The 18,668-nt window shown below is 44.9% G+C and overlaps 1 protein-coding gene across 2 annotated transcripts in view; it reads left to right on the top strand.

The window, feature by feature from the left end:
• The window catches only part of AGAP1 (ArfGAP with GTPase domain, ankyrin repeat and PH domain 1), a gene marked incomplete at both ends in the record, with an annotated part of 558,849 nt that overhangs the window by 433,784 nt on the left and 106,397 nt on the right, over nucleotides 1-18,668 (top strand). For both annotated transcript variants that reach the window (XM_079710781.1, XM_079710780.1), the window contains one exon: nucleotides 1,403-1,564. In XM_079710781.1, the coding sequence (XP_079566907.1) occupies nucleotides 1,403-1,564 (162 nt within the window). The remainder of the gene's footprint in view (nucleotides 1-1,402; nucleotides 1,565-18,668) is intronic.

The following is an 18,668-nucleotide window of genomic DNA, read 5'->3' as shown; positions in this document are numbered from 1 at the left end:
CCCACTACTGTGTCGGTGCCACTCAGACGGGAACCTTTATCTGTCTTTCTCAGTGATGGATCCCATACATCTGGAAAGGTGGCTGGCGCACAGTAGGTGCTCAAAAAATATTTGTTGGATGAATGAAATATATCGCCCAGAACGTTCTGTCTTTTGAGTTACAAAGATGCTGAATCATGAAATACAGAATTCTTAGAACTTTGGAGGCGTTTGGATGGTGTTCCCCCATCACTTTCTCTGGGTACTTTTCCATTCTGTTGAATTCCATGTTCGTTTCAGGTGTTTGAATGGCATTCTGTTCTCCTCTCTGATGAAGTAAAAACAGACATAATAAATTGAGAGTTTCACTTCCAGTGAATGATCACATTTGTGCACTGGTTTTAAAATTTTGTAAGTAGCTTCTGTGAGTCAAAAATTGGCAGGTCTACTGTGGACTTCCAACCCTATCGCTGGACATCAGTGAGAGAGGGAGGTGGCATGCTGATTTTCACTACTAATAAACTAACGTACAGCCATACTTAATGCTGGGGGTAGAGGAGAGAGAATCAGGAATACCTTTATCTTGTGCACACACGGAATCAACCCCATTTAAGATGACACTTTCATATGTATTCCTAAGAGTCTTTACTTCATTCCCAATATATCACAGTAATTATGGGAAGAGGAAAATAAGCAAAAAGCTTCCCACCTCCCGCTTTCCTTTTCCAGAACTGCAATTATGCAAAATAGAGAACTTTATAAGTAAGACAGAGAAAGAAGTATCATAATATACTGCTTATACTGCTTATATGTGGAATCAAAAAGAAATGGTACGAATGAGCTTATTTACAAAACAGAAATAGGGTCACAGATGTAGAAAAGAAACTATGGTTATTGGGGGAGGAAGGGAGGAGGGATGAATTGGGAGATTGGGATTGACATATACACACTACTGTATATAAAATAGATAACTAATAAGGACTGCTGTATAGTGCAGGGAACTCTACTCAGTACTCTGTAATGATCTGTATGGGAAAAGAATCTAAAAAAGAGTGTATATATGTGTATGTATAACTGATTCACTTTGCTGTACAGCAGAAACTAACAACATTTTAAATCAACTAGACTCCAATAAAAATTTTTTTTAAAAAAAGGTTGGAGAAGCACTGGCCTAAAAAAAAAAAAAAAAAGAGAGAGAGAACTTTAAATTCTCTGGAGCATAAGGATGATGCCAAAAGGAGAGCCTGCTTTTGAATTGCAGGGACGCTATGGCCTTCAACACGGGATGCTCTGGGCCTCCAGTCCAGGTGTTATTTGCGCAGCTTGATATGGCACTGGAGGAACGTTGCTGTAGTACTTTTGCGAAGTCTACTTTTTAAGTGTTGACCTTTGCGTTCTTTTGCCTTTTCCGGTCCGGTGGCAGACACGGGGCTCGGTGACTCCGTGTGCTCCAGCCCAAGCATCTCCAGCACCACCAGCCCCAAGCTCGACCCGCCCCCCTCCCCGCACGCCAACAGAAAGAAGCATCGGAGGAAGAAAAGCACCAGCAACTTCAAAGCCGATGGCCTCTCAGGCACTGCTGACGGTAAGGCCTCCCGGGACTTCAGGGCCAGAGTCCGCGTTTCTGAAAATTAATTTTTATTTTTTCTCATTTGTGGAATCATTTATCCTCAGAACCACAAATGCACAATAACGCAGGTCAGTGCGTGTGCTTTTTGTTAACTAGGTGGTGCTAGGGGACCCTCTCTTTGCTCACTGATTCTCAAGACTGTTCAACCACAGCAGCAGTCTTACCTCCTGGCAATTGTTGCCTGGTCGATGGTACCGCTGGTGTCCCCTTCATAACATGTGGTCAAGTTGTTTGGTCTTCCCCGACCCCGGCAACCTGGGGTAAAGGTGTCTCCTCCAACCGAGCTGTGCCATGTTGTCTTCCTCCAAAAAAGATCGGCGCATCTTCCCTGACACCGGTAGACTTAACTCTAGTACGACAGCCACTCCGGTTCTGACTTTCAGCGACATGTGATGATAAACGCCCCTTCTATTAGTGTCCGTCAGTCTTTTTGTTTTGTGAGCTGCATTAGTATTCCTGCTGACACAGTTTGTCTTGCTTCTCCTTTGACTTGTTGAAGTCAGGTTTTATTCTCAGCGATGGCCCGATGTGATCTTTCAGAAGCGGCCCCTTCTGATGGACTTACGTTTTTTTATTCCGTGGATGCAAGTGGAGATACACACGCATGCACACGTACACACACATTATGGGAGGTGAAATTAATGTAATTTCAATAAACAAGTTAAACAGATACTTCAAAGGAAAATTAAAATTCCAAAACATGGTGGTATAACGTGAATAATTACTGGTGAGACCAATAGTAGTAAAAGGATCTGGTTTCAACAAGGATCCCATATACGCTGGAAATACCCTCATAACTGATATCCTTTTTCTCTATTTCTGCCACACTGTTTCTGAATACTCTTTTGTTCAGACTGTAAGTTTCAGTGTTAAAGAAAGTGCCTGTTTCCTCCTAATATCCAAAGATGAGCCTGTAGACCTACAACGTATATGTTAGCAGGGAAGGAACAGAGTTTGCAGTACCTATGCTCTGTGCCATTTACCGTAATCCTGTGAGTTGGTTGGTGGTGTTTTCATTTATAATGAGGAGACCGGGGTTCAGAGCATCAGGGAACCTGCTGGGGCTCTCATGGCGGCAGGGAGGAGTCTCAAGGCCCTTCTTCACCACATTTCTTATCATTTTGCTTCCCGTAGCTTCCTGCTAACAAGTTTAGCCAATAAAAACCAATTCTCTCCTGTTATGATAAATGAGGATGATTCTGTTATATCAGCAGTGGTGAAAAATAATGATTATGGATCAAAGCACCCACCCAGACACCACTGACCTTCCCTTTGGAAAAGAAATCAGCCACAGATGCTGAGCATTGATGAGACACCTTCCAACAACTTCAGCAAAAAGCCCCCAGCCATGCACAGATGGCCACACCCCACCAACACAAGGACTGAGGTTAAGCCAGGAAGAGGCATGGCCTCTCAGCAGGGTGGGGAACCTGTGCCCCACATACCCAGGGGAAGAGTAAGATTTGCTCTATGGAAAGGCCTCATGCCCATTTCATGGATAAATATCTTACCGTGTCTGTCATGTGTTTCCCACCAATGACTTTTTTCAGAAGTGTCTGCCACTTGGTAGAAACTGGTGATCAAGTCCACGAGTCACTACATTACACACATTTTACACATTCTAATCATCCCACCCACCTACTGACATAGTGAAAGCTGTGTGAATAAGATACAGCCTGAAAGTAAATTAGTAGTGGTTGCGTGTTTAATCGGGCTGCGGTTTCAAATCAGCGTCCCGGTCATCCAGTGAGTTTGCAGAAGATTTGCCAAGTGACTGTAAGCTTGTTGGACGCTTGAGATGTTTCCGTCTTCCACCGCCTGAGTTACTGAGGTTGTACTGTGTGCTCCAGGCAATAGCCTATGACGAGGCTGAGTCAGATCCTCAACCCCAAACCAACCACAGACCCTTTCATTAAAGGGCCTTACTGCTGAGGCAGTGATGCAGACAGAAAGACAGACTCCCGGCCACCAAAGAAGCACCCAAATTAGAAACCACAACAGCATCTCAGGCGTGAACGATGAGTGATGGTTGTGTGGGTTCAGAAGTGCAACACTAATGATTAGAGAGGAAGCCGGGCCTCACTTTGTAGTTAAGAGGACTGTCTCTGTGATGCCACAGTGTGACGTCTTTCCAACAGAAAATAAGACAAGTTTTCTGTAAAAAGAAAACGTATCATTTTTCCCGAGGAAAGGTTACCTACCGACCTATAAATGAGTCATTTTTCGGAGACAGGCTGTATTGCATTGTATCCAAGGCACACTATTTTTTTTTCTTCGCATTTTCGCATCACTGAAGTCAGAATGCATCGTTCAATTGAGATCATTTTCGATTCAATGATATACAATATCTTTTAGTACTCTTAGCAACTCTTATTAATCAAAGTGTACTGTAGGAACCATCAAAACTAAGCCTTCTGTTCTTGAAATGAAAGCTAATTGAATATTTTTAGAGGGTTGTTTAATTTTAATTGTAGAAAAATATTTCTCTTTCCTGCAAAGCACTATGACTTGTTATTACCAGTGTATTCTCTTTTGCTTGACCTCGTGCTGGAAAGTCGCAATTGCAGATGCAAAAAGTTCTCTAGATGGTGTCCATAAAGTAGGTGAATTGTGTAGTTTTTGACATACCCCATTGGAACAGATGGCTAGACTCAAATCTCTTTAGACTATAAGAAAAATAAAATTCAGCTATTTCCGTTAGGGTCCCGGGAAAAACATGGCACCCTCAACCGGGTCGTTGATGGGAATTTTCCACAGGGACTATCTGCAGAGGGGTGGGCAGGGTGTGGGAAGAGCTATAGGGATGGTGCAGACTCCCAGTGGGGTGACGGGGAAAGGAGGGGCCGGTTATGAGGACCCAGAGAGGGTGGTGTCTGGGGGAGGTCTCCATCAGGAGCTGTGTCCTTCAACAGAGGGATATGTGCCACCCCAGTGACCCAGAGCATGAGGGAGCGCAGGGGAAGCGCCTAACCTCACTCTCCTCCCTGTCTCTGGTCTCATGCCGCCACCTCCTTGACCAGACCCAACCAGAAGCCAAAGGGTGCGAGAGCTACTGCTGCCGCCACCCAGGCCTGCCTCTGAGGGCGTTGGAGGGCAGGTGGAGGTGAGCCGGCGGAAGCCATGTGCTGCCCACACCTTTCACGGTGCCTCTTACAAGCCCCTGGGCACGTCTGTCCACTGATCTTTCATCAGCGCGGTAGACCGGAAGCCTCTGTCCACCGTGGCCCCCGAAGGCCTGGCCTGAACCCCGCCGAGGGAGGGGTCGGAGCTCCCCAGATGCACTTCTGAGCCGTCCCCCAGCCAAATCCGAAAGGGAGCCCCCACGCCCTTCCCAGGCTCTTAGCTGAGCGCAGAGGTTCTAGCGCTGGATATTCCTTATCTTTGTGGCATCTTTGTTCAGAAACTAAAGGCTAAAGTGTATCATCAGTATTTATGCTGCCTGAAAAGCCAGAAACTCTCTGTCCACCTGGGGATACTTGATGCTCCTGATGGAAATAAGGATCTTCCTTCCATGAATTTCTCGCTGCCCTGGCCCTCATCAGACTCGATTTTAGTAGTTCTTTTCTGCAGAAGAACAGTAGTTCTACACAGAATGGTAGAAAATGCTGTCACCTTGGGACTTCCCTGGTAGCGCAGAGGTTAAGAATCTGCCTGCCAATGCAGGGGACACAGGTTCGATCCCTGGTCCGGGAAGATCCCACATGCGGCGGAACAACTAAGCCTGTGCGCCACAACTACCGAGCCTGCACTCTAGAGCCCGCGAGCCACAACTACTGAAGCCCGTGTGCCTAGAGCCTGTGCTCTGAAACAAGAGAAGCCACCACAATGAGAAGCCCGTGCACCACAACAAAGAGTAGCCTCCACAACTAGAGAAAGCCCATGTGCAGCAACGAAGACCCAACGCAGCCATAAATAAATAAATAAATTTTTAAAAAAAGAAAATGCTGTCACCTAAATTAAGAACAATCATTTTCTTATACTTACAATTTAAAATGAATGGACAAAAGACCTGTATGCAGAAAACTATGACACTGATGAAAGAAATTAAAGATGATACAAACACATGGAGAGATATACCATGTTCTTGGATTGGAAGAATCAATATTGTGAAAATGACTATACTACCCAAAGCAATCTACAGATTCAATGCAATCCCTATCAAATTACCAATGGCATTTTTTATGGAACTAGAACAAAAAATCTTAAAATTTGGAGACACAAAAATCATGGAGACACAAAAGACCCCGAATAGCCAAAGCAGTCTTGAGGGAAAAAAACAGAGCTGGAGGAATCAGACTTCCTGACTTCAGACTATACTACAAAGCTACAGTAATCAAGACAATATGGTACTGGCACAAAAGCAGAAACATAGATCAGTGGAACAAGATAGAAAGCCCAGAGATAAACCCATGCACCTATGGTCAACTAATCTATGACAAAAGAGGCAAGGATATACAATGGAGAAAAGACAGTCTCTTCAATAAGCGGTGCTGGGAAAACTGGACAGCTACATGTAAAAGAATGAAATTAGAACACTCCCTAACACCATACGCAAAAATAAACTCAAAATGGATTAGAGACCTAAAGACTGGACACTATAAAACTCTTAGAGGAAAACATAGGAAGAACACTCTTTGACATAAATCACAGCAAGATCTTTTTTGATCCACCTCCTAGAGTAATGGAAATAAAAACAAAAATAAACAAATGGGACCTAATGAAACTTCAAAGCTTTTGCACAGCAAAGGAAACCATAAACAAGATGAAAAGACAACTCTCAGAGTGGGAGAAATTATTTACAAATGAATCAACGGACAAAGGATTAATCTCCAAAATATATAAACAGCTCATGCAGCTCAATATTAAAAAACCAAACAACCCAATCCAAAAATGAGCAGAAGACCTAAATAGACATTTCTCCAAAGAAGACATACAGATGGCCAAGAAGTACATGAAAAGCTGCTCAACATCGCTAATTATTAGAGAAATGCAAATCAAAACTACAATGAGGTATCACTTCACACCAGTTAGAATGGGCATCATCAGAAAATCTACAAACAACGAATGCTGGAGAGGGTGTGGAGAAAAGGGAACCTTCTTGCACTGTTGGTGGGAATGTAAATTGAAACAGCCACTATCGAGAACAGTATGGAGATTCCTTAAAAATCTAAAAATAGAATTACTATATGACCCGGCAATCCCACGACTGGGCATATACCCAGAGAAAACCATAATTCAAAAAGACACATGCACCCCAACGTTCGTGGCACCACTATTTACAATAGCCAGGTCACGGAAGCAACCTAAATGCCCATCGACAGACGAATGGATAAAAAAAAGATGTGGCACATACATACGATGGAATATTACTCAGCCATAAAAGGGAACGAAATTGGGTCATTTGTTGAGACATGGATGGATCTAGAGACTGTCATACAGAGTGAAGTAAGTCAAAAAGAGAAAAACAAATATCGTATATTAACTTATGTATGTGGAACCTAGAAAAATGGTACAGATGAACCAGTTTGCAGGGCAGAAACTGAGACACAGATGTAGAGAACAAACGTATGGACACCAAGGGGGGAAAGCCACGGGGGGGCAGGGTTTGGTGGTGGTGGGATGAATTGGGAGATTGGGATTGACATGTATACACTGATGGGTATAAAATGGATGACTAATAAGAACCTGCTGTATAAAAAAATAAATTAAAAAATTTAAATTAAAAAATTAAAAAAATTAAAATAAAATGAATGGAATGAGTCTAGTGAATTATAGGAGTAGAAACTATGACTGAAGAATTCCTTTATGAGTATTTTGAGTTCCAGCATGGTCACTGGGCTCATATATAAGTATTACTATCATTTAAAGAGTCAGTATTGTAAAGTATTCCAGCCCCCTCCTTAGGTAAGTGTGGAAGAATTGAGAGGTACAAGCTAGTGTGGGTGACGTATGTCATTTAAAGCAGAAGTGCCTCAGACAGGTGGGTGTGTGCCTAGCCCAGGACTGAGACCTGAGGTGTGTCTTCGGGCAGGTGAAGGGCTGCCATGCTAACTGCTGGAGGACCCTATGTACTTCTCCAGCACATTCTGCATCACCAGGCATCTGGCCCCCTATCTACCTACCTGGAGGCTCCCCCAGGTTTAGATCTGTTCTTTCCATACATACAGTCTCTAAAAATATGTGAGGGTTTTTCAAATTCTGTGGCCCTGTTTGTAATGATATGCACCTCTGTGATGTTTTTATCTGGGTAAACGACTGTTCATTAAGAACGTCAGAAATAGGGCACTTCACCGTTGAGTTTAACTTTGAGGGTAAGCTTCTTAGAAACCAGCATCCTCCAGCCTTACCATTAAAAATGTGAAGGTGGTATTAACCTTTTTTAACAAAACTTCTGTATCCCGAATACTACTTGTATTCTTATTTAATAGACCATTGGGAACAATGGATATTAAAATATCAGTGACAGTCTTGATTTTAAATTGGATTTGATTTGCTCAGAATTATTAGTTATATTTAAGAAAATGGGTATGTTCAGATCTGGGTGCTGATCTCTGTGATGATTGTAGATCAACAGAAGTCAGTCCACGTGTCGGTAAGGAAGATGGTGACACAGCACAAGAGGCATGGGGGCGTCCTAACTGTGTTCAAACCATGGAAAGAGAGTCCCAAATCATCCTGGGTGGCCCTCATGGGTTTCATTGGGACCAATGGGTGCAAGTTTCAAGGAGGTGGATTTTGGTTCAGATACTAAAAGGAAAACTTTGTAAGAGCTGGGGCTGTCCTGAGAGGCAAGGTTCCTGGTCCCCTGTAGCAAGTCCAGCACTGGTTGGGCCACTGTAGCGGAATCCGGGTTCTAGAAGGATGCTAGCCCCAGGGGCCCTGGGTTCATGGCCAGAGCCAAGTTGAAGGGTGTGTGCCTGGAAAGCTCTTGGGTAGTGGGGACTTTGCAGATCTTTAATGACTTGCTGTCTTTTGGCATTGCCTTTGAATCACCCTCCTTTCTGGGTATCTTCTTATCCAGGGTTCAGGAGTGAGATGATTGTGGCTGAAATGTACCCGTGGTCTCTGCGGTCCCAGTTCTGTGGTTCCCCAATCTGGTGGTTCTCGTTAGTTTTATAACATTCATGCAAGTTTGCATCAAGTGTTAATTTTCCTGTTTCCCCAGTGAGAAGGCAGAAGTAGAGAGAGGTTAAGTGGCTTTCTTGTCCAGGGTCAGGTTGCTGGTAGGTGACAGAACGGTCTCTTGATTCTCTGCCTCAAACTCTTTCCACCAGGCAAAAAGCAAGTCTTTGAGGTGTGTGGAGCGGCTTTTGAATATAGGAGTGGGGCAGACAGAGTGGCTTCCTTGATATTTCTCAGATTCCATGTAAAGACACTGACTTTTATATGGATCATCACATCTAGAAGTTGTATAGCAAAGATCTTTCTTTAAAAATGCAGGGCCAGTCTGGATTTACCCAGTCTGATTATACAAGAGGGTATGCAGAAATCCTGTTGTTGTTGTTGGGTATTTCTTGTTTGTTTCTTGTGAGGTTTTTTTTTTTTTTTTTTTTTTGGTCCCCTTGGGTTCATGGTGCTTTTTACTAAAGGTCTCAGAAGGAAATTTATTTTATCCTTCTCATCTCCACGCCCTGGTTGTTCATTCTGGGTCTTTATAGACTCATTGTATGGTTGATCCTGGATAGATATTGAAATACTATCCTGTAGAGAAAAAGTCACAACTGGCCTCTGTCCATTACAGTAGAAAAATTGCCCATCACAGCTGTACCCACTAAACCATCAGAGGTGAGGTCTCCAACATGTTTACAAATTTCATTAGCTTCAAGTTGCAGAGGCCAGACAGGACTTAGTTTTCCTTCGTTCTTTCAGAGAAGAACCTGACCTTGTGAATCATTTTATTCTTTCATCAAATATTAAGCAACAAGCACAGAGGAAGCACTGTGTGTTTGGCTCCATGGGAGACAAGAGAAATAAAACTCGGTTTCTCTCTCACCCCAAGGCATTCATAGCCTTAATATGGGAATAAGACTTGCACCAGAGACTGTACCTAGGATTTCAGGCAGAATATTTAAGAGAGGCATGGGTGGTCCAGAAGAAAGACAGCACAGCATTGAGTTGTAAAAGTTAGGGAAAGCTAACATGTTGTAGAACTTAATTGTAGATTCTGCAGATTTAATACGTAATGGTTATCTTATTTAATAAAATGCCACAAAAAGCATCACTCTTTCATTAAATGTCTTCTATTTACAACAACCTGAAACACCAGTGGTAGTGATTGAATTAGTCACAAAACAAAGTTTTGTTTTCACTTAGATGCTAAGAAAACAGATGTTGCTTTAATTGATCAGTTACCTTTTATCTTCTGAAAAAAATTTTATTAATTAGTTGATATTTTGGAAGACTTTGGAGAGGAAATGAAGAGTTATTACGCAGGAGCATTGTATAACATTTTCCCTGCATACTCTTTTTTTTTTTTTTTAATAAATTTATTTATTTATTTTTGGCTGAGTTGGGTCTTCGTTGCTGCACGTCGGCTTTCTCTAATTGCGGCGAGCAGGGGCTACTCTTCCTTGTGGTTCGCGAGCTTCTCATTGTGGTGGCTTCTCTTGTTGCAGAGCACAGGCTCTAGGAGCGCGGGCTTCAGTAGTTGCAGCACGCGGGCTCAGTAGTTGTGGCTCGTGGGCTCTGGAGCACAGGCTCAGTAGTTGTGGCGCACGGGCTTAGTTGCTCCACGGCATGTGGGATCTTCCTGGACCAGGGCTCGAACCCGTGTCCCCTGCATTGGCAGGTGGATTCTCAACCACTGTGCCACCAGGGAAGCCCCCTGCGTACTCATTTTTACAAGAAAGCAGTCTACAGGTGTATCAAAGCTCGGGTTCATCTGTGACCATTGAGTCATGTTGAGCGTTGGGCAGTTTGGGGCATCAGTGGTAATTTGGGGATTTTGCACAGCACGATTGGGAGGGCAGTTTTGTTATTTAAGTGTCTTATCACCAGGATGTTCTCACCTTTCCTCTCTCTTTGGGCACAGTTAACATGCTGGTTACTCTATGTTAGATGCGATGGTGCACACAGGACTGGCAAGAAACCCATGATGGCCAAGGAGCTACCACCATGGCTTGCTTCTTGTCCACAGGGGCTTTCTCGTGTGATTCGTGTGATTTTGTATTATTTGGCGGTGTCTAGAGGGGAAAGCTAGGGGAGATTATGAAAGCTGTCAGGTGTGACTCTTGTGGGTCACTCTTGGATCTCCTATTTGTGAACATTTCAGCAGCACTCCTTATCTACCCCTTGTTACAATTGTGGCAGCTACCTTCAGTGAAAGGAAAGAAAATCAGAAGTCTCCATCATCCATTCCATCAAAATTCCATAATCAACAGTAATTTCTTCTAACAGTAAGGACTTCTTAATTGAACTTCCTTGTTAGTACACTAGTTGGTACGTGCCTCTAAATCAATAAGCTGAGCAGTTAATTAGAGCAAATGGGAAAAACCAAGAACTAGAACATCTTCCTGGATGATATTCCTGAAATGCAGCAACTTTGATGAGGAGCCAGGTTGGCTGGGTTTCTTCGCCCTTGAGGCGGAAGTGATAGGAGACACTGGATATTCTGATGGACTTGCCTACTCCCCACAAACCAGATTTTTCCAAAGAGAGTTCTCAGGTTGTAACTCCAGCTTCCACAAGAATGAACTTGCTAAAATTGAGTAGATCTGGGTTTACTCTAGACATTGACATCCTAGACGGGGCACAGTTGACTCAAAAGCCATCCTGCAGGGTACAGTCCTTCTGACACAAACACACACAAGCTGTCAGTGCTCACAGATCCTTTGTGGAAGTCTGTGGGTCGGAAATAAACAAAGATGAGTTGATCACAGTAGGAGAAGCCAGAACAGAGGATTCCCATCATGATGAGCTGACAACAAGAGAAGGATTTTTTGGTCCCTTTTTTTTTTTTTTAAGTACACGCAAACTAAAGAGTTAGATTCAGTTCCATGAAAGTGCATTAATCACCTACTGCAGGCCAAGAGCTATGCCTGGGACTGGATGGAAAAGTGACTGAGGTGGCCCCTGCCTTCAGCATGCCCACTGTCTGGTGGAGAAAGCAGATCTCTAAATAAGCCATGGCCACCTGAGCAGCCTGTGCAGAGAGCCCAAGGGACCTTGACCCAGCACCCTGGGTGTTGGAGGCTCCAGAATGGAATATCTGCTATTCCAAAAAAGGGAAAAAATATGAAAAGTGAACACATGATAAATCTTGGTATAAGGTGGCTTGGAGCTCCAGGGCCCTGCAGACACTTCTGATGCAACAAGACATACCCAGCCTCCTTCTGCGTAAGAGTGGACTCGCCTTTGAAAGATGCAAACTGCTCTCAAGCTTGCTGTCTACAAGTACAGATCTGCGGCTGACCCCAGTTCCTTTTATTGGCCCTAAACTTAGAGCTGCTTTTTCTGCATGAACCACCCACAGCCTCCAATGTCCATCAGGAGGACTCAGGACAGGCATTTCTCCCCAGGCATCCTGGGGTTGGAATTCTGCCTGGCGGGGGAGACCCCGAGTCAGCCAACTTTTAGGGGGTTCCAAGATAATCTCTCAAAGTCATTTTCTTGATGTTCTCAAAATGGTGGAGCTGTCAGAGTCTTTGGATGTCACTTCATTGAGCTATGAAACTGAGACCCAGGGTGTGATGCGATCTGCTCAGACCAAGGTCCAGGAGGGGCCTCAGTGCACAAAGAGCTCTCTCTCTCTCTCTCTCTCTCTCTCTCTCTCTCTCTGTCTTATAAGGCCACTAACCACATCCTATGGGCCCCACCCTCACGACTTCATCCAACCCTAATTATCTCCCAAAGTCCTCATCTCCAGGTGTCATCACATGGGGGTTAGGGCTTCAACAGATGAACTTTGGGAGGACACAAACATTCGGTCCACAAAGCCTTATAACTTTCTATTCCTATCTGTGGGCTTCATGGATGTGGTCACTGCAGATCACGCCTGTTCTGTTCACTGCCCTCTCCCTCCCCGGGGCCTTGCCTCCCTTGTTAGAATAGGTCTTTAAGCATCAAAGAAGGAAGCCAGGATTCAGTGCCTGCTCTTAGACAGGTGTTACCTCATTACATCCTTCATACAACCCATAGTGTCCGGCAGGGAGGTGGTGTTATCTCTGTTTTCACAAAAGAGGACAAAGGTTCGGTGACGTTAAGTAATTTGCCAGAGATGGGCAAGTGAGTGTGAATTTGGGGTCTACATCAGGCCTCTAGGACTTGGAAGTCTGCGTGGCTTGCCTTGTACCTGTGCTGTCCACCTGGAAAGGCCGTCAGCGGCTTGGGTGTGAAGAGGAACCTCTTCTGCAGGTCGCAGTTCAGCCCTGTGGCTCCTGGCGCTGCTTTTCCTTGTCACAGCTGGTGGGGGGCTGCGTGCCCATCACCCCCCACCATTGCCCTTAAGAACTTGGAAGCAGTGATTCCTTTACTAGTTTTGATCTCAGCCTCTTTTCTCAGGACCCTTGTTGTGACGTGGCTTCTTTACAAACAATATTGCTTTTCTCATATGTGTGTGTGTGTGTTGTACATTCCACAAAGGATGAGGATCACTGCTTCAGCTACTCTGCAGACAATTAGAAAATGCAGAATTAGAGAACAGGCGGGGAACATCACTTAACTTTTTTGAACTTAGGGATGTTTAACTCAGATGCAGTGAGCCCTTAACTCAGATGCAGTGAGCCCAGCTTTTAAGTTTGTTGTGAGGATGATATCCTTTGTGGGTTTTTGGACAAGGGGAGTGAGCATTTTTCAGGACAGTTGGAGAGAGGAGGGGAGCTCTTGATTAAGCTCCCCGTCATTCACCGGAATCCTGCTTTGCTGATTTAAGTATATGATCAGATGTCTGCCGCACCTTGTTGCCAGGTGTGATCACCGCGCGTGCTCTCATTTTACTGCGATGCATGATTGACGCTCTAGAGTGGGTGTGGCTCGAGATCAACTTGGTGCGTTTATTTAGGAATCTTTGCTAATGCGCCCCTGCCTTTCAACTCCACCCCTTTCTCATCTCAGACATATAACAGGCCCCAGGTATTAAACCCAGGGTGTCATCACCAACGAAAGAAGCAGGTACGGTGCAAACTTCAGGCATCGCCACTGAGATACACACACAACCTAACGAGGCTTCTTTTGTACTTGGGACATGGAGAAAATTGGCCATTTGTCTGTGGGGTAATGGGCTTTGCTGCCTTATGAAAATCTCTCAAATGGTTAAATTCAATGACATTATCTCAGAGTTCATGAAAGCAACTACCGCACACAGTTTAATTCTATTTAATTTTTTTTAAGGGGGAAAAAAAGCAAAGGGAAAATGTTTTAGTTTCTCTTAAGCTGATGTCTCTCTGCTTTTTCTTAAAAGTGCCTTTCTAGTTGCCACACAGTGATGTGATCATTATCTGCCACCTCGTTGCCTTGCTGCCTCTGCATGCAGTAAAATACAAAAAAAAAAAAAAAGAGAGAGAGAGAGAGACCAGGGGAGCTTGTGAAGTATGACTTCCTATCCCAAGACTCATTGCCTGCGATTCATACCGCTTGACAGTAATGATCTTATTACAGTACTCTGGACCTTGAAGAGATTTCATGAGGAGAGTGAGAGGACGAGCCTCCATGTAATCAAGTGGTGCTGAATATTCCACGCGTTTTTGATCACACACTGATTGGCCACAGTTCTAGCCCATCTTCTAGTCAATTATGCATGGCCCCTGTGCTCCTCGCCTAGTCAGAAACATAGATGGCTCTTGTCTGGATTTTGGCAGGCAGCCAGGGATTTGAAGTGCTGTGCACGCCATCCTCCCAGGATAAGTGCTTTTTAGTTGGAATTGATTACCTTTCTTTGGGTTTTGCCTAATAGCAAAACTGCATTTGGAGAGGGTTTCAGGCGAAAAATGGACGTATTAGCCATTTAGAGCATCCGAACTCCTAAGTCAGTTTTTAGGCTTCCCTTGTTTCCGTCTGATTTCTGTTTAATGATAGCATGTTTGAGAATATTGAAGGTATTTCACGGCACTGGCCGCCGAGCACACGTGTTGAGCATGGAGGACAGATTCAGTTACGGGGCCACTGCGTTCAGGTTCCCGGATTCATCTAAGGAGGCTTCGAGCTTCGGGGAGATAAGATCTCTGTCGGTTAGCTTCCGTCTCGGCAGAAAGCGTTAAAAGAGGTAATGAGGGCTTCCCTGGTGGCGCAGTGGTTGAGAGTCCGCCTGCCGATGCAGGGCACACGGGTTCGTGCCCCGGTCCGGGAAAATCCCACATGCCGCGGAGCGGCTGGGCCCGTGAGCCATGGCCACTGAGCCTGCGCGTCCGGAGCCTGTGCTCCGCAACGGGAGAGGCCACAACAGTGAGAGGCCTGCAAAAAAAAAAAAAAGGTAATGAATTCTTCCCGCAGGCGACTGGCTTGTCTTCAGTAATTGTGGGGAGTGCACGTCGACATGGCTGGGTTTTGTGAACTCTGCTGTCTCTGCCCAAAGGATTGTCACCACGTCGTTTCCCCGGTTGTGTACCTCCCCTTATTGGTCTCGAAGACTAGTGATATTTGAAAGGGTGGGATTTTTTCCTGCCAGCGTGATCGCTGACATTGCCCATTATGAAGCTAACTCACTCAGTTAGGCACATGATAATATGCAGAAAACTGTTGTAAACCAAGATTTTTCTTCCTCATATGCCATACTCTTAATTCAGGTTCTTGGTGTGTAGATTGTCTCAGAGTCATCAGCTAGGAAAATGTGAACGTTCTTTCTACTGTTTTGTGTACGAGGTGAGGAATTGGCCACGCCCAAGCAAGCGATCGGGTGTGGGATGTTTTCAGAAATCTATCTTGAATCCACCAAGGGTTTCGTGCTCCCCGTGGCCTCAGTCATTGGGGGGACGTAGGGGATGGAACCCTCGCATTGCACACTGGGCACCTCGATAACCTGATTTGACTCTTCTTAGTTGAATAAGTAGGTAGCTTTGTTCTTTGACTTGGTTTTCATTTGGATTGGTGTCGCTTTCTGCAGGAGGGAATGATTTTCCACTTGAGTTGACTTTCTGCAAAATCGAGGTGTACTGTAGGCATGGTTACTAAATAGCCCTAGGAGAACCTACCAGAATCCTTAACTTCATGTTCTGCACGTGTACACACACACGCATGCACACACACACACACGCATGCACACACAGAGGATTTCTTTGTTCTCGATGTCATGAAAATAAAATATCTTCTATCAAAATTTAGATTTAGTGATGTGTCTTTAAAAGAGAAAATCACAAAACAGAAAACCAAGGTTGACCATCTATTAGCAACAATCATTGCGCCCAATTATTGACCCCTTGCTACACATCACCACTGCGATTAAACACTCCCTGGGTGTCCTCTCGTGACCCTCACAGGAACCTCCTGCTTGAGTCTCCACAGCGACCACCCCTCCCTTTGAAAGTTCATATGTGTCTTTTCAATGGTCTCCCTCACTTCAGATGTTGGCTTATCTAGGACTTTCCCTAAGGATTAAATTTATATAAAACAAAGAATTGTACAAGAGGCTGTCAAAAAGGATATTTCTTAATTATAGTAAGTTAATATTCAAGCCATTAAAATTTTTTGTCGTTTTACCCCTGGCAATGTTTCAATAGACTGACAAAATATATTTTTATGGCAGTTGGAAAATATCAAATTCACAATTAGCAAATGGTTCAAGTTTTAAGGTAGGAATTTTAGAAAGCTGGCATCCACTATGATGACGTGTTTACAGCCTGGTGTTTTTACCTGAGCAGATGAGTCCAGTGCTCACATTTAAAGAGAAAGAGTCAGTAACTCGAAAATGCAGTTTCATCACTGAGTGCAGAATACGTGCTGTCATTACCATGTAATTACCCTGAAAAGGCCGATTAATTAAAGAATGTAAACAATTTAAGTCAGCTACTTTCTTGAATTCCTCCACCGCTTCCCCAAATGTTAGTTTTTGCCTCACTGTGGGATCACACTCCTACAGCAGGAGTGAGAAGCGGGGAGGGAACTCACCTGCCCGCCGTGACCTGATGGAGGGAGAGAACTCACCTGCCCATGGTCACCTATTGATATGCCTGTGTTAAGAGCCACCATTGTGGCGGGTGGCCTGGGACCTTTTCTTGAACAGCTGGTAAACAGTGAATGAAGCCTGTGTCATCGTTGTCTCTCCACGAGCACGGAGACGGGTGTTCGCAGCCTCCCTCCTGTTCTACTCGCCGGCAAGGGATGCAGACATGGTTTGGCCCCATTTGTCTTTGAACAGCATAGAAACACCCCCATCACGGGCCCTCATGGAGGAGAACAGAGCCACCCCTGGGCCACCACGTCCTCCAAACCAGGAGTGGTTCCAGAATGTCCATGGAGGGTCATTGGTTTTCTTTTGGAGGTGAATATGTTGTTATCATCAATAACTTGCTACCTTCTATTTCTGATCACAACAAATCAGCTTAGTTCACCCAGGAGAGCTATGTTTTTCCAAGTTTCTTTGCTTGAAGAATTCTAAGGTAGGATCTGAAAACCATTAATTTATGGGCCAAATCTAGTTCTTGGTGTCATTTTTTTTCTAACCCCTAAAGTCTTTCGAATTACTCCTCCACACAATAAAGGTGGACGAGCCCACTGTGACATGTGAGGGCACATCCCGTAGTGCTGTAGTCCGTGTTGAGGTGCTGGCCACTGCAGGGCCATCAGGTGGTCTGCACGGAGGAAGCTGGGAAGGGCAGGCCGCCCCGGCAGAGGCTCGGGTCTCCTGGGACGCGGGGCCGGGTGTGACCCCAGGGGACAGGCAGGTGGGAGCTGAGCAGAGGCTCAGGTGTCGAGGAAGGACCGGGGCTACTGCAGGGGACTCTGGACTGGTATCAGGAGGGGCCGTCGGGCAGGGCTGCTCCAGGACCTTTCCCTGGGGCCCATCCTCTGCTTCCAGCTCCTCCTCCAGGGCTACCCTCCCCTCTCATTTCCCTCATTCTTTTGGGTTTTTTTGTTTTGTTTTTTGCGGTATGCGGGCCCCTCACTGTTGTGGCCTCTCCCGTTGCGGAGCACAGGCTCCGGACGCGCAGGCTCAGCGGCCATGGCTCACGGGCCCAGCCGCCCCGCGGCACGTGGGATCTTCCCGGACCGGGGCACGAACCCGTGTCCCCTGCATCGGCAGGTGGACTCTCAACCACTGCGCCACCAGGGAAGCCCTCATTCCCTCATTCTTGCTTCTCTTTCCTCAGTTCACTCTTTCTCTTTCTTTCTCCTTCCTCCACCCAAGAGTTTTCTCGCTTTTTTCTCCCTTCTCTTATTTCCTCTTTTCCCATCCACACAGTCGTCGTCTTTTTCCTCCCTTACTTTCTTATTCTCTTTCCTTACTTTTTTTTATTTTGGAACTTTTTTGTGTGGGGGAAATATATGGCATAAAACTTGCCATTTTTGAGCATACAAGTCATTCACATTGATTACATTCACAGTACTCTGCAACCATTGCCACTATAGCTAGTTCCAAAATTTTATCATCGCCCCAAATAGAAACCCCATAACCATTAAGCAATAACTCCCTGTCTCCTCCCGCAGCTCCTGGTAACCACTAATCTACTTTCTGTCTCTGTGGACTTGCCTGTTCTGGACATTTCATGTAAATGGAATCATATGATATTTGTCCTTTTGCATCTGGTTTCTTTCACTTAGCGTCATGTTTTCAAGGTTCATCCACGTTGTAGCCTGTGCCAGCCCGTCATTCCTTTGTGTTGCCAGATAATACTGCAGTGTGTGGATAGACCACATTTTGTGTATCCCTTCAGGTACTGATGGACGCCTTTCAGCTGTTGTGTGATGCTGCAGTGAACACTGGCATGCAAATATCTGTTTGAGTCTCTTTTCAGGTTTTTTTCTACCTACACCTAGGAGTCTGTGTAGCTTTTTGAAGAACTGCCAAGTTTCTTCTCTTCTTACACTGATGTCTGACTTCCCTTTTTCCCTCCTCTAAAATAGGATGTGGAAGAATCTCCTACAATTGAGTGAATCCACTTTTTAGCTCCCTCTTAATTGCAGAAATCTA

Source organism: Hyperoodon ampullatus (assembly GCF_949752795.1).
Source record: "Hyperoodon ampullatus genome assembly, chromosome: 8".
Lineage (NCBI taxonomy): Eukaryota > Metazoa > Chordata > Mammalia > Artiodactyla > Ziphiidae > Hyperoodon > Hyperoodon ampullatus.
Note: the sequence above shows the minus strand (reverse complement) of the source record. Positions and strands in the feature narration are given on the sequence as shown.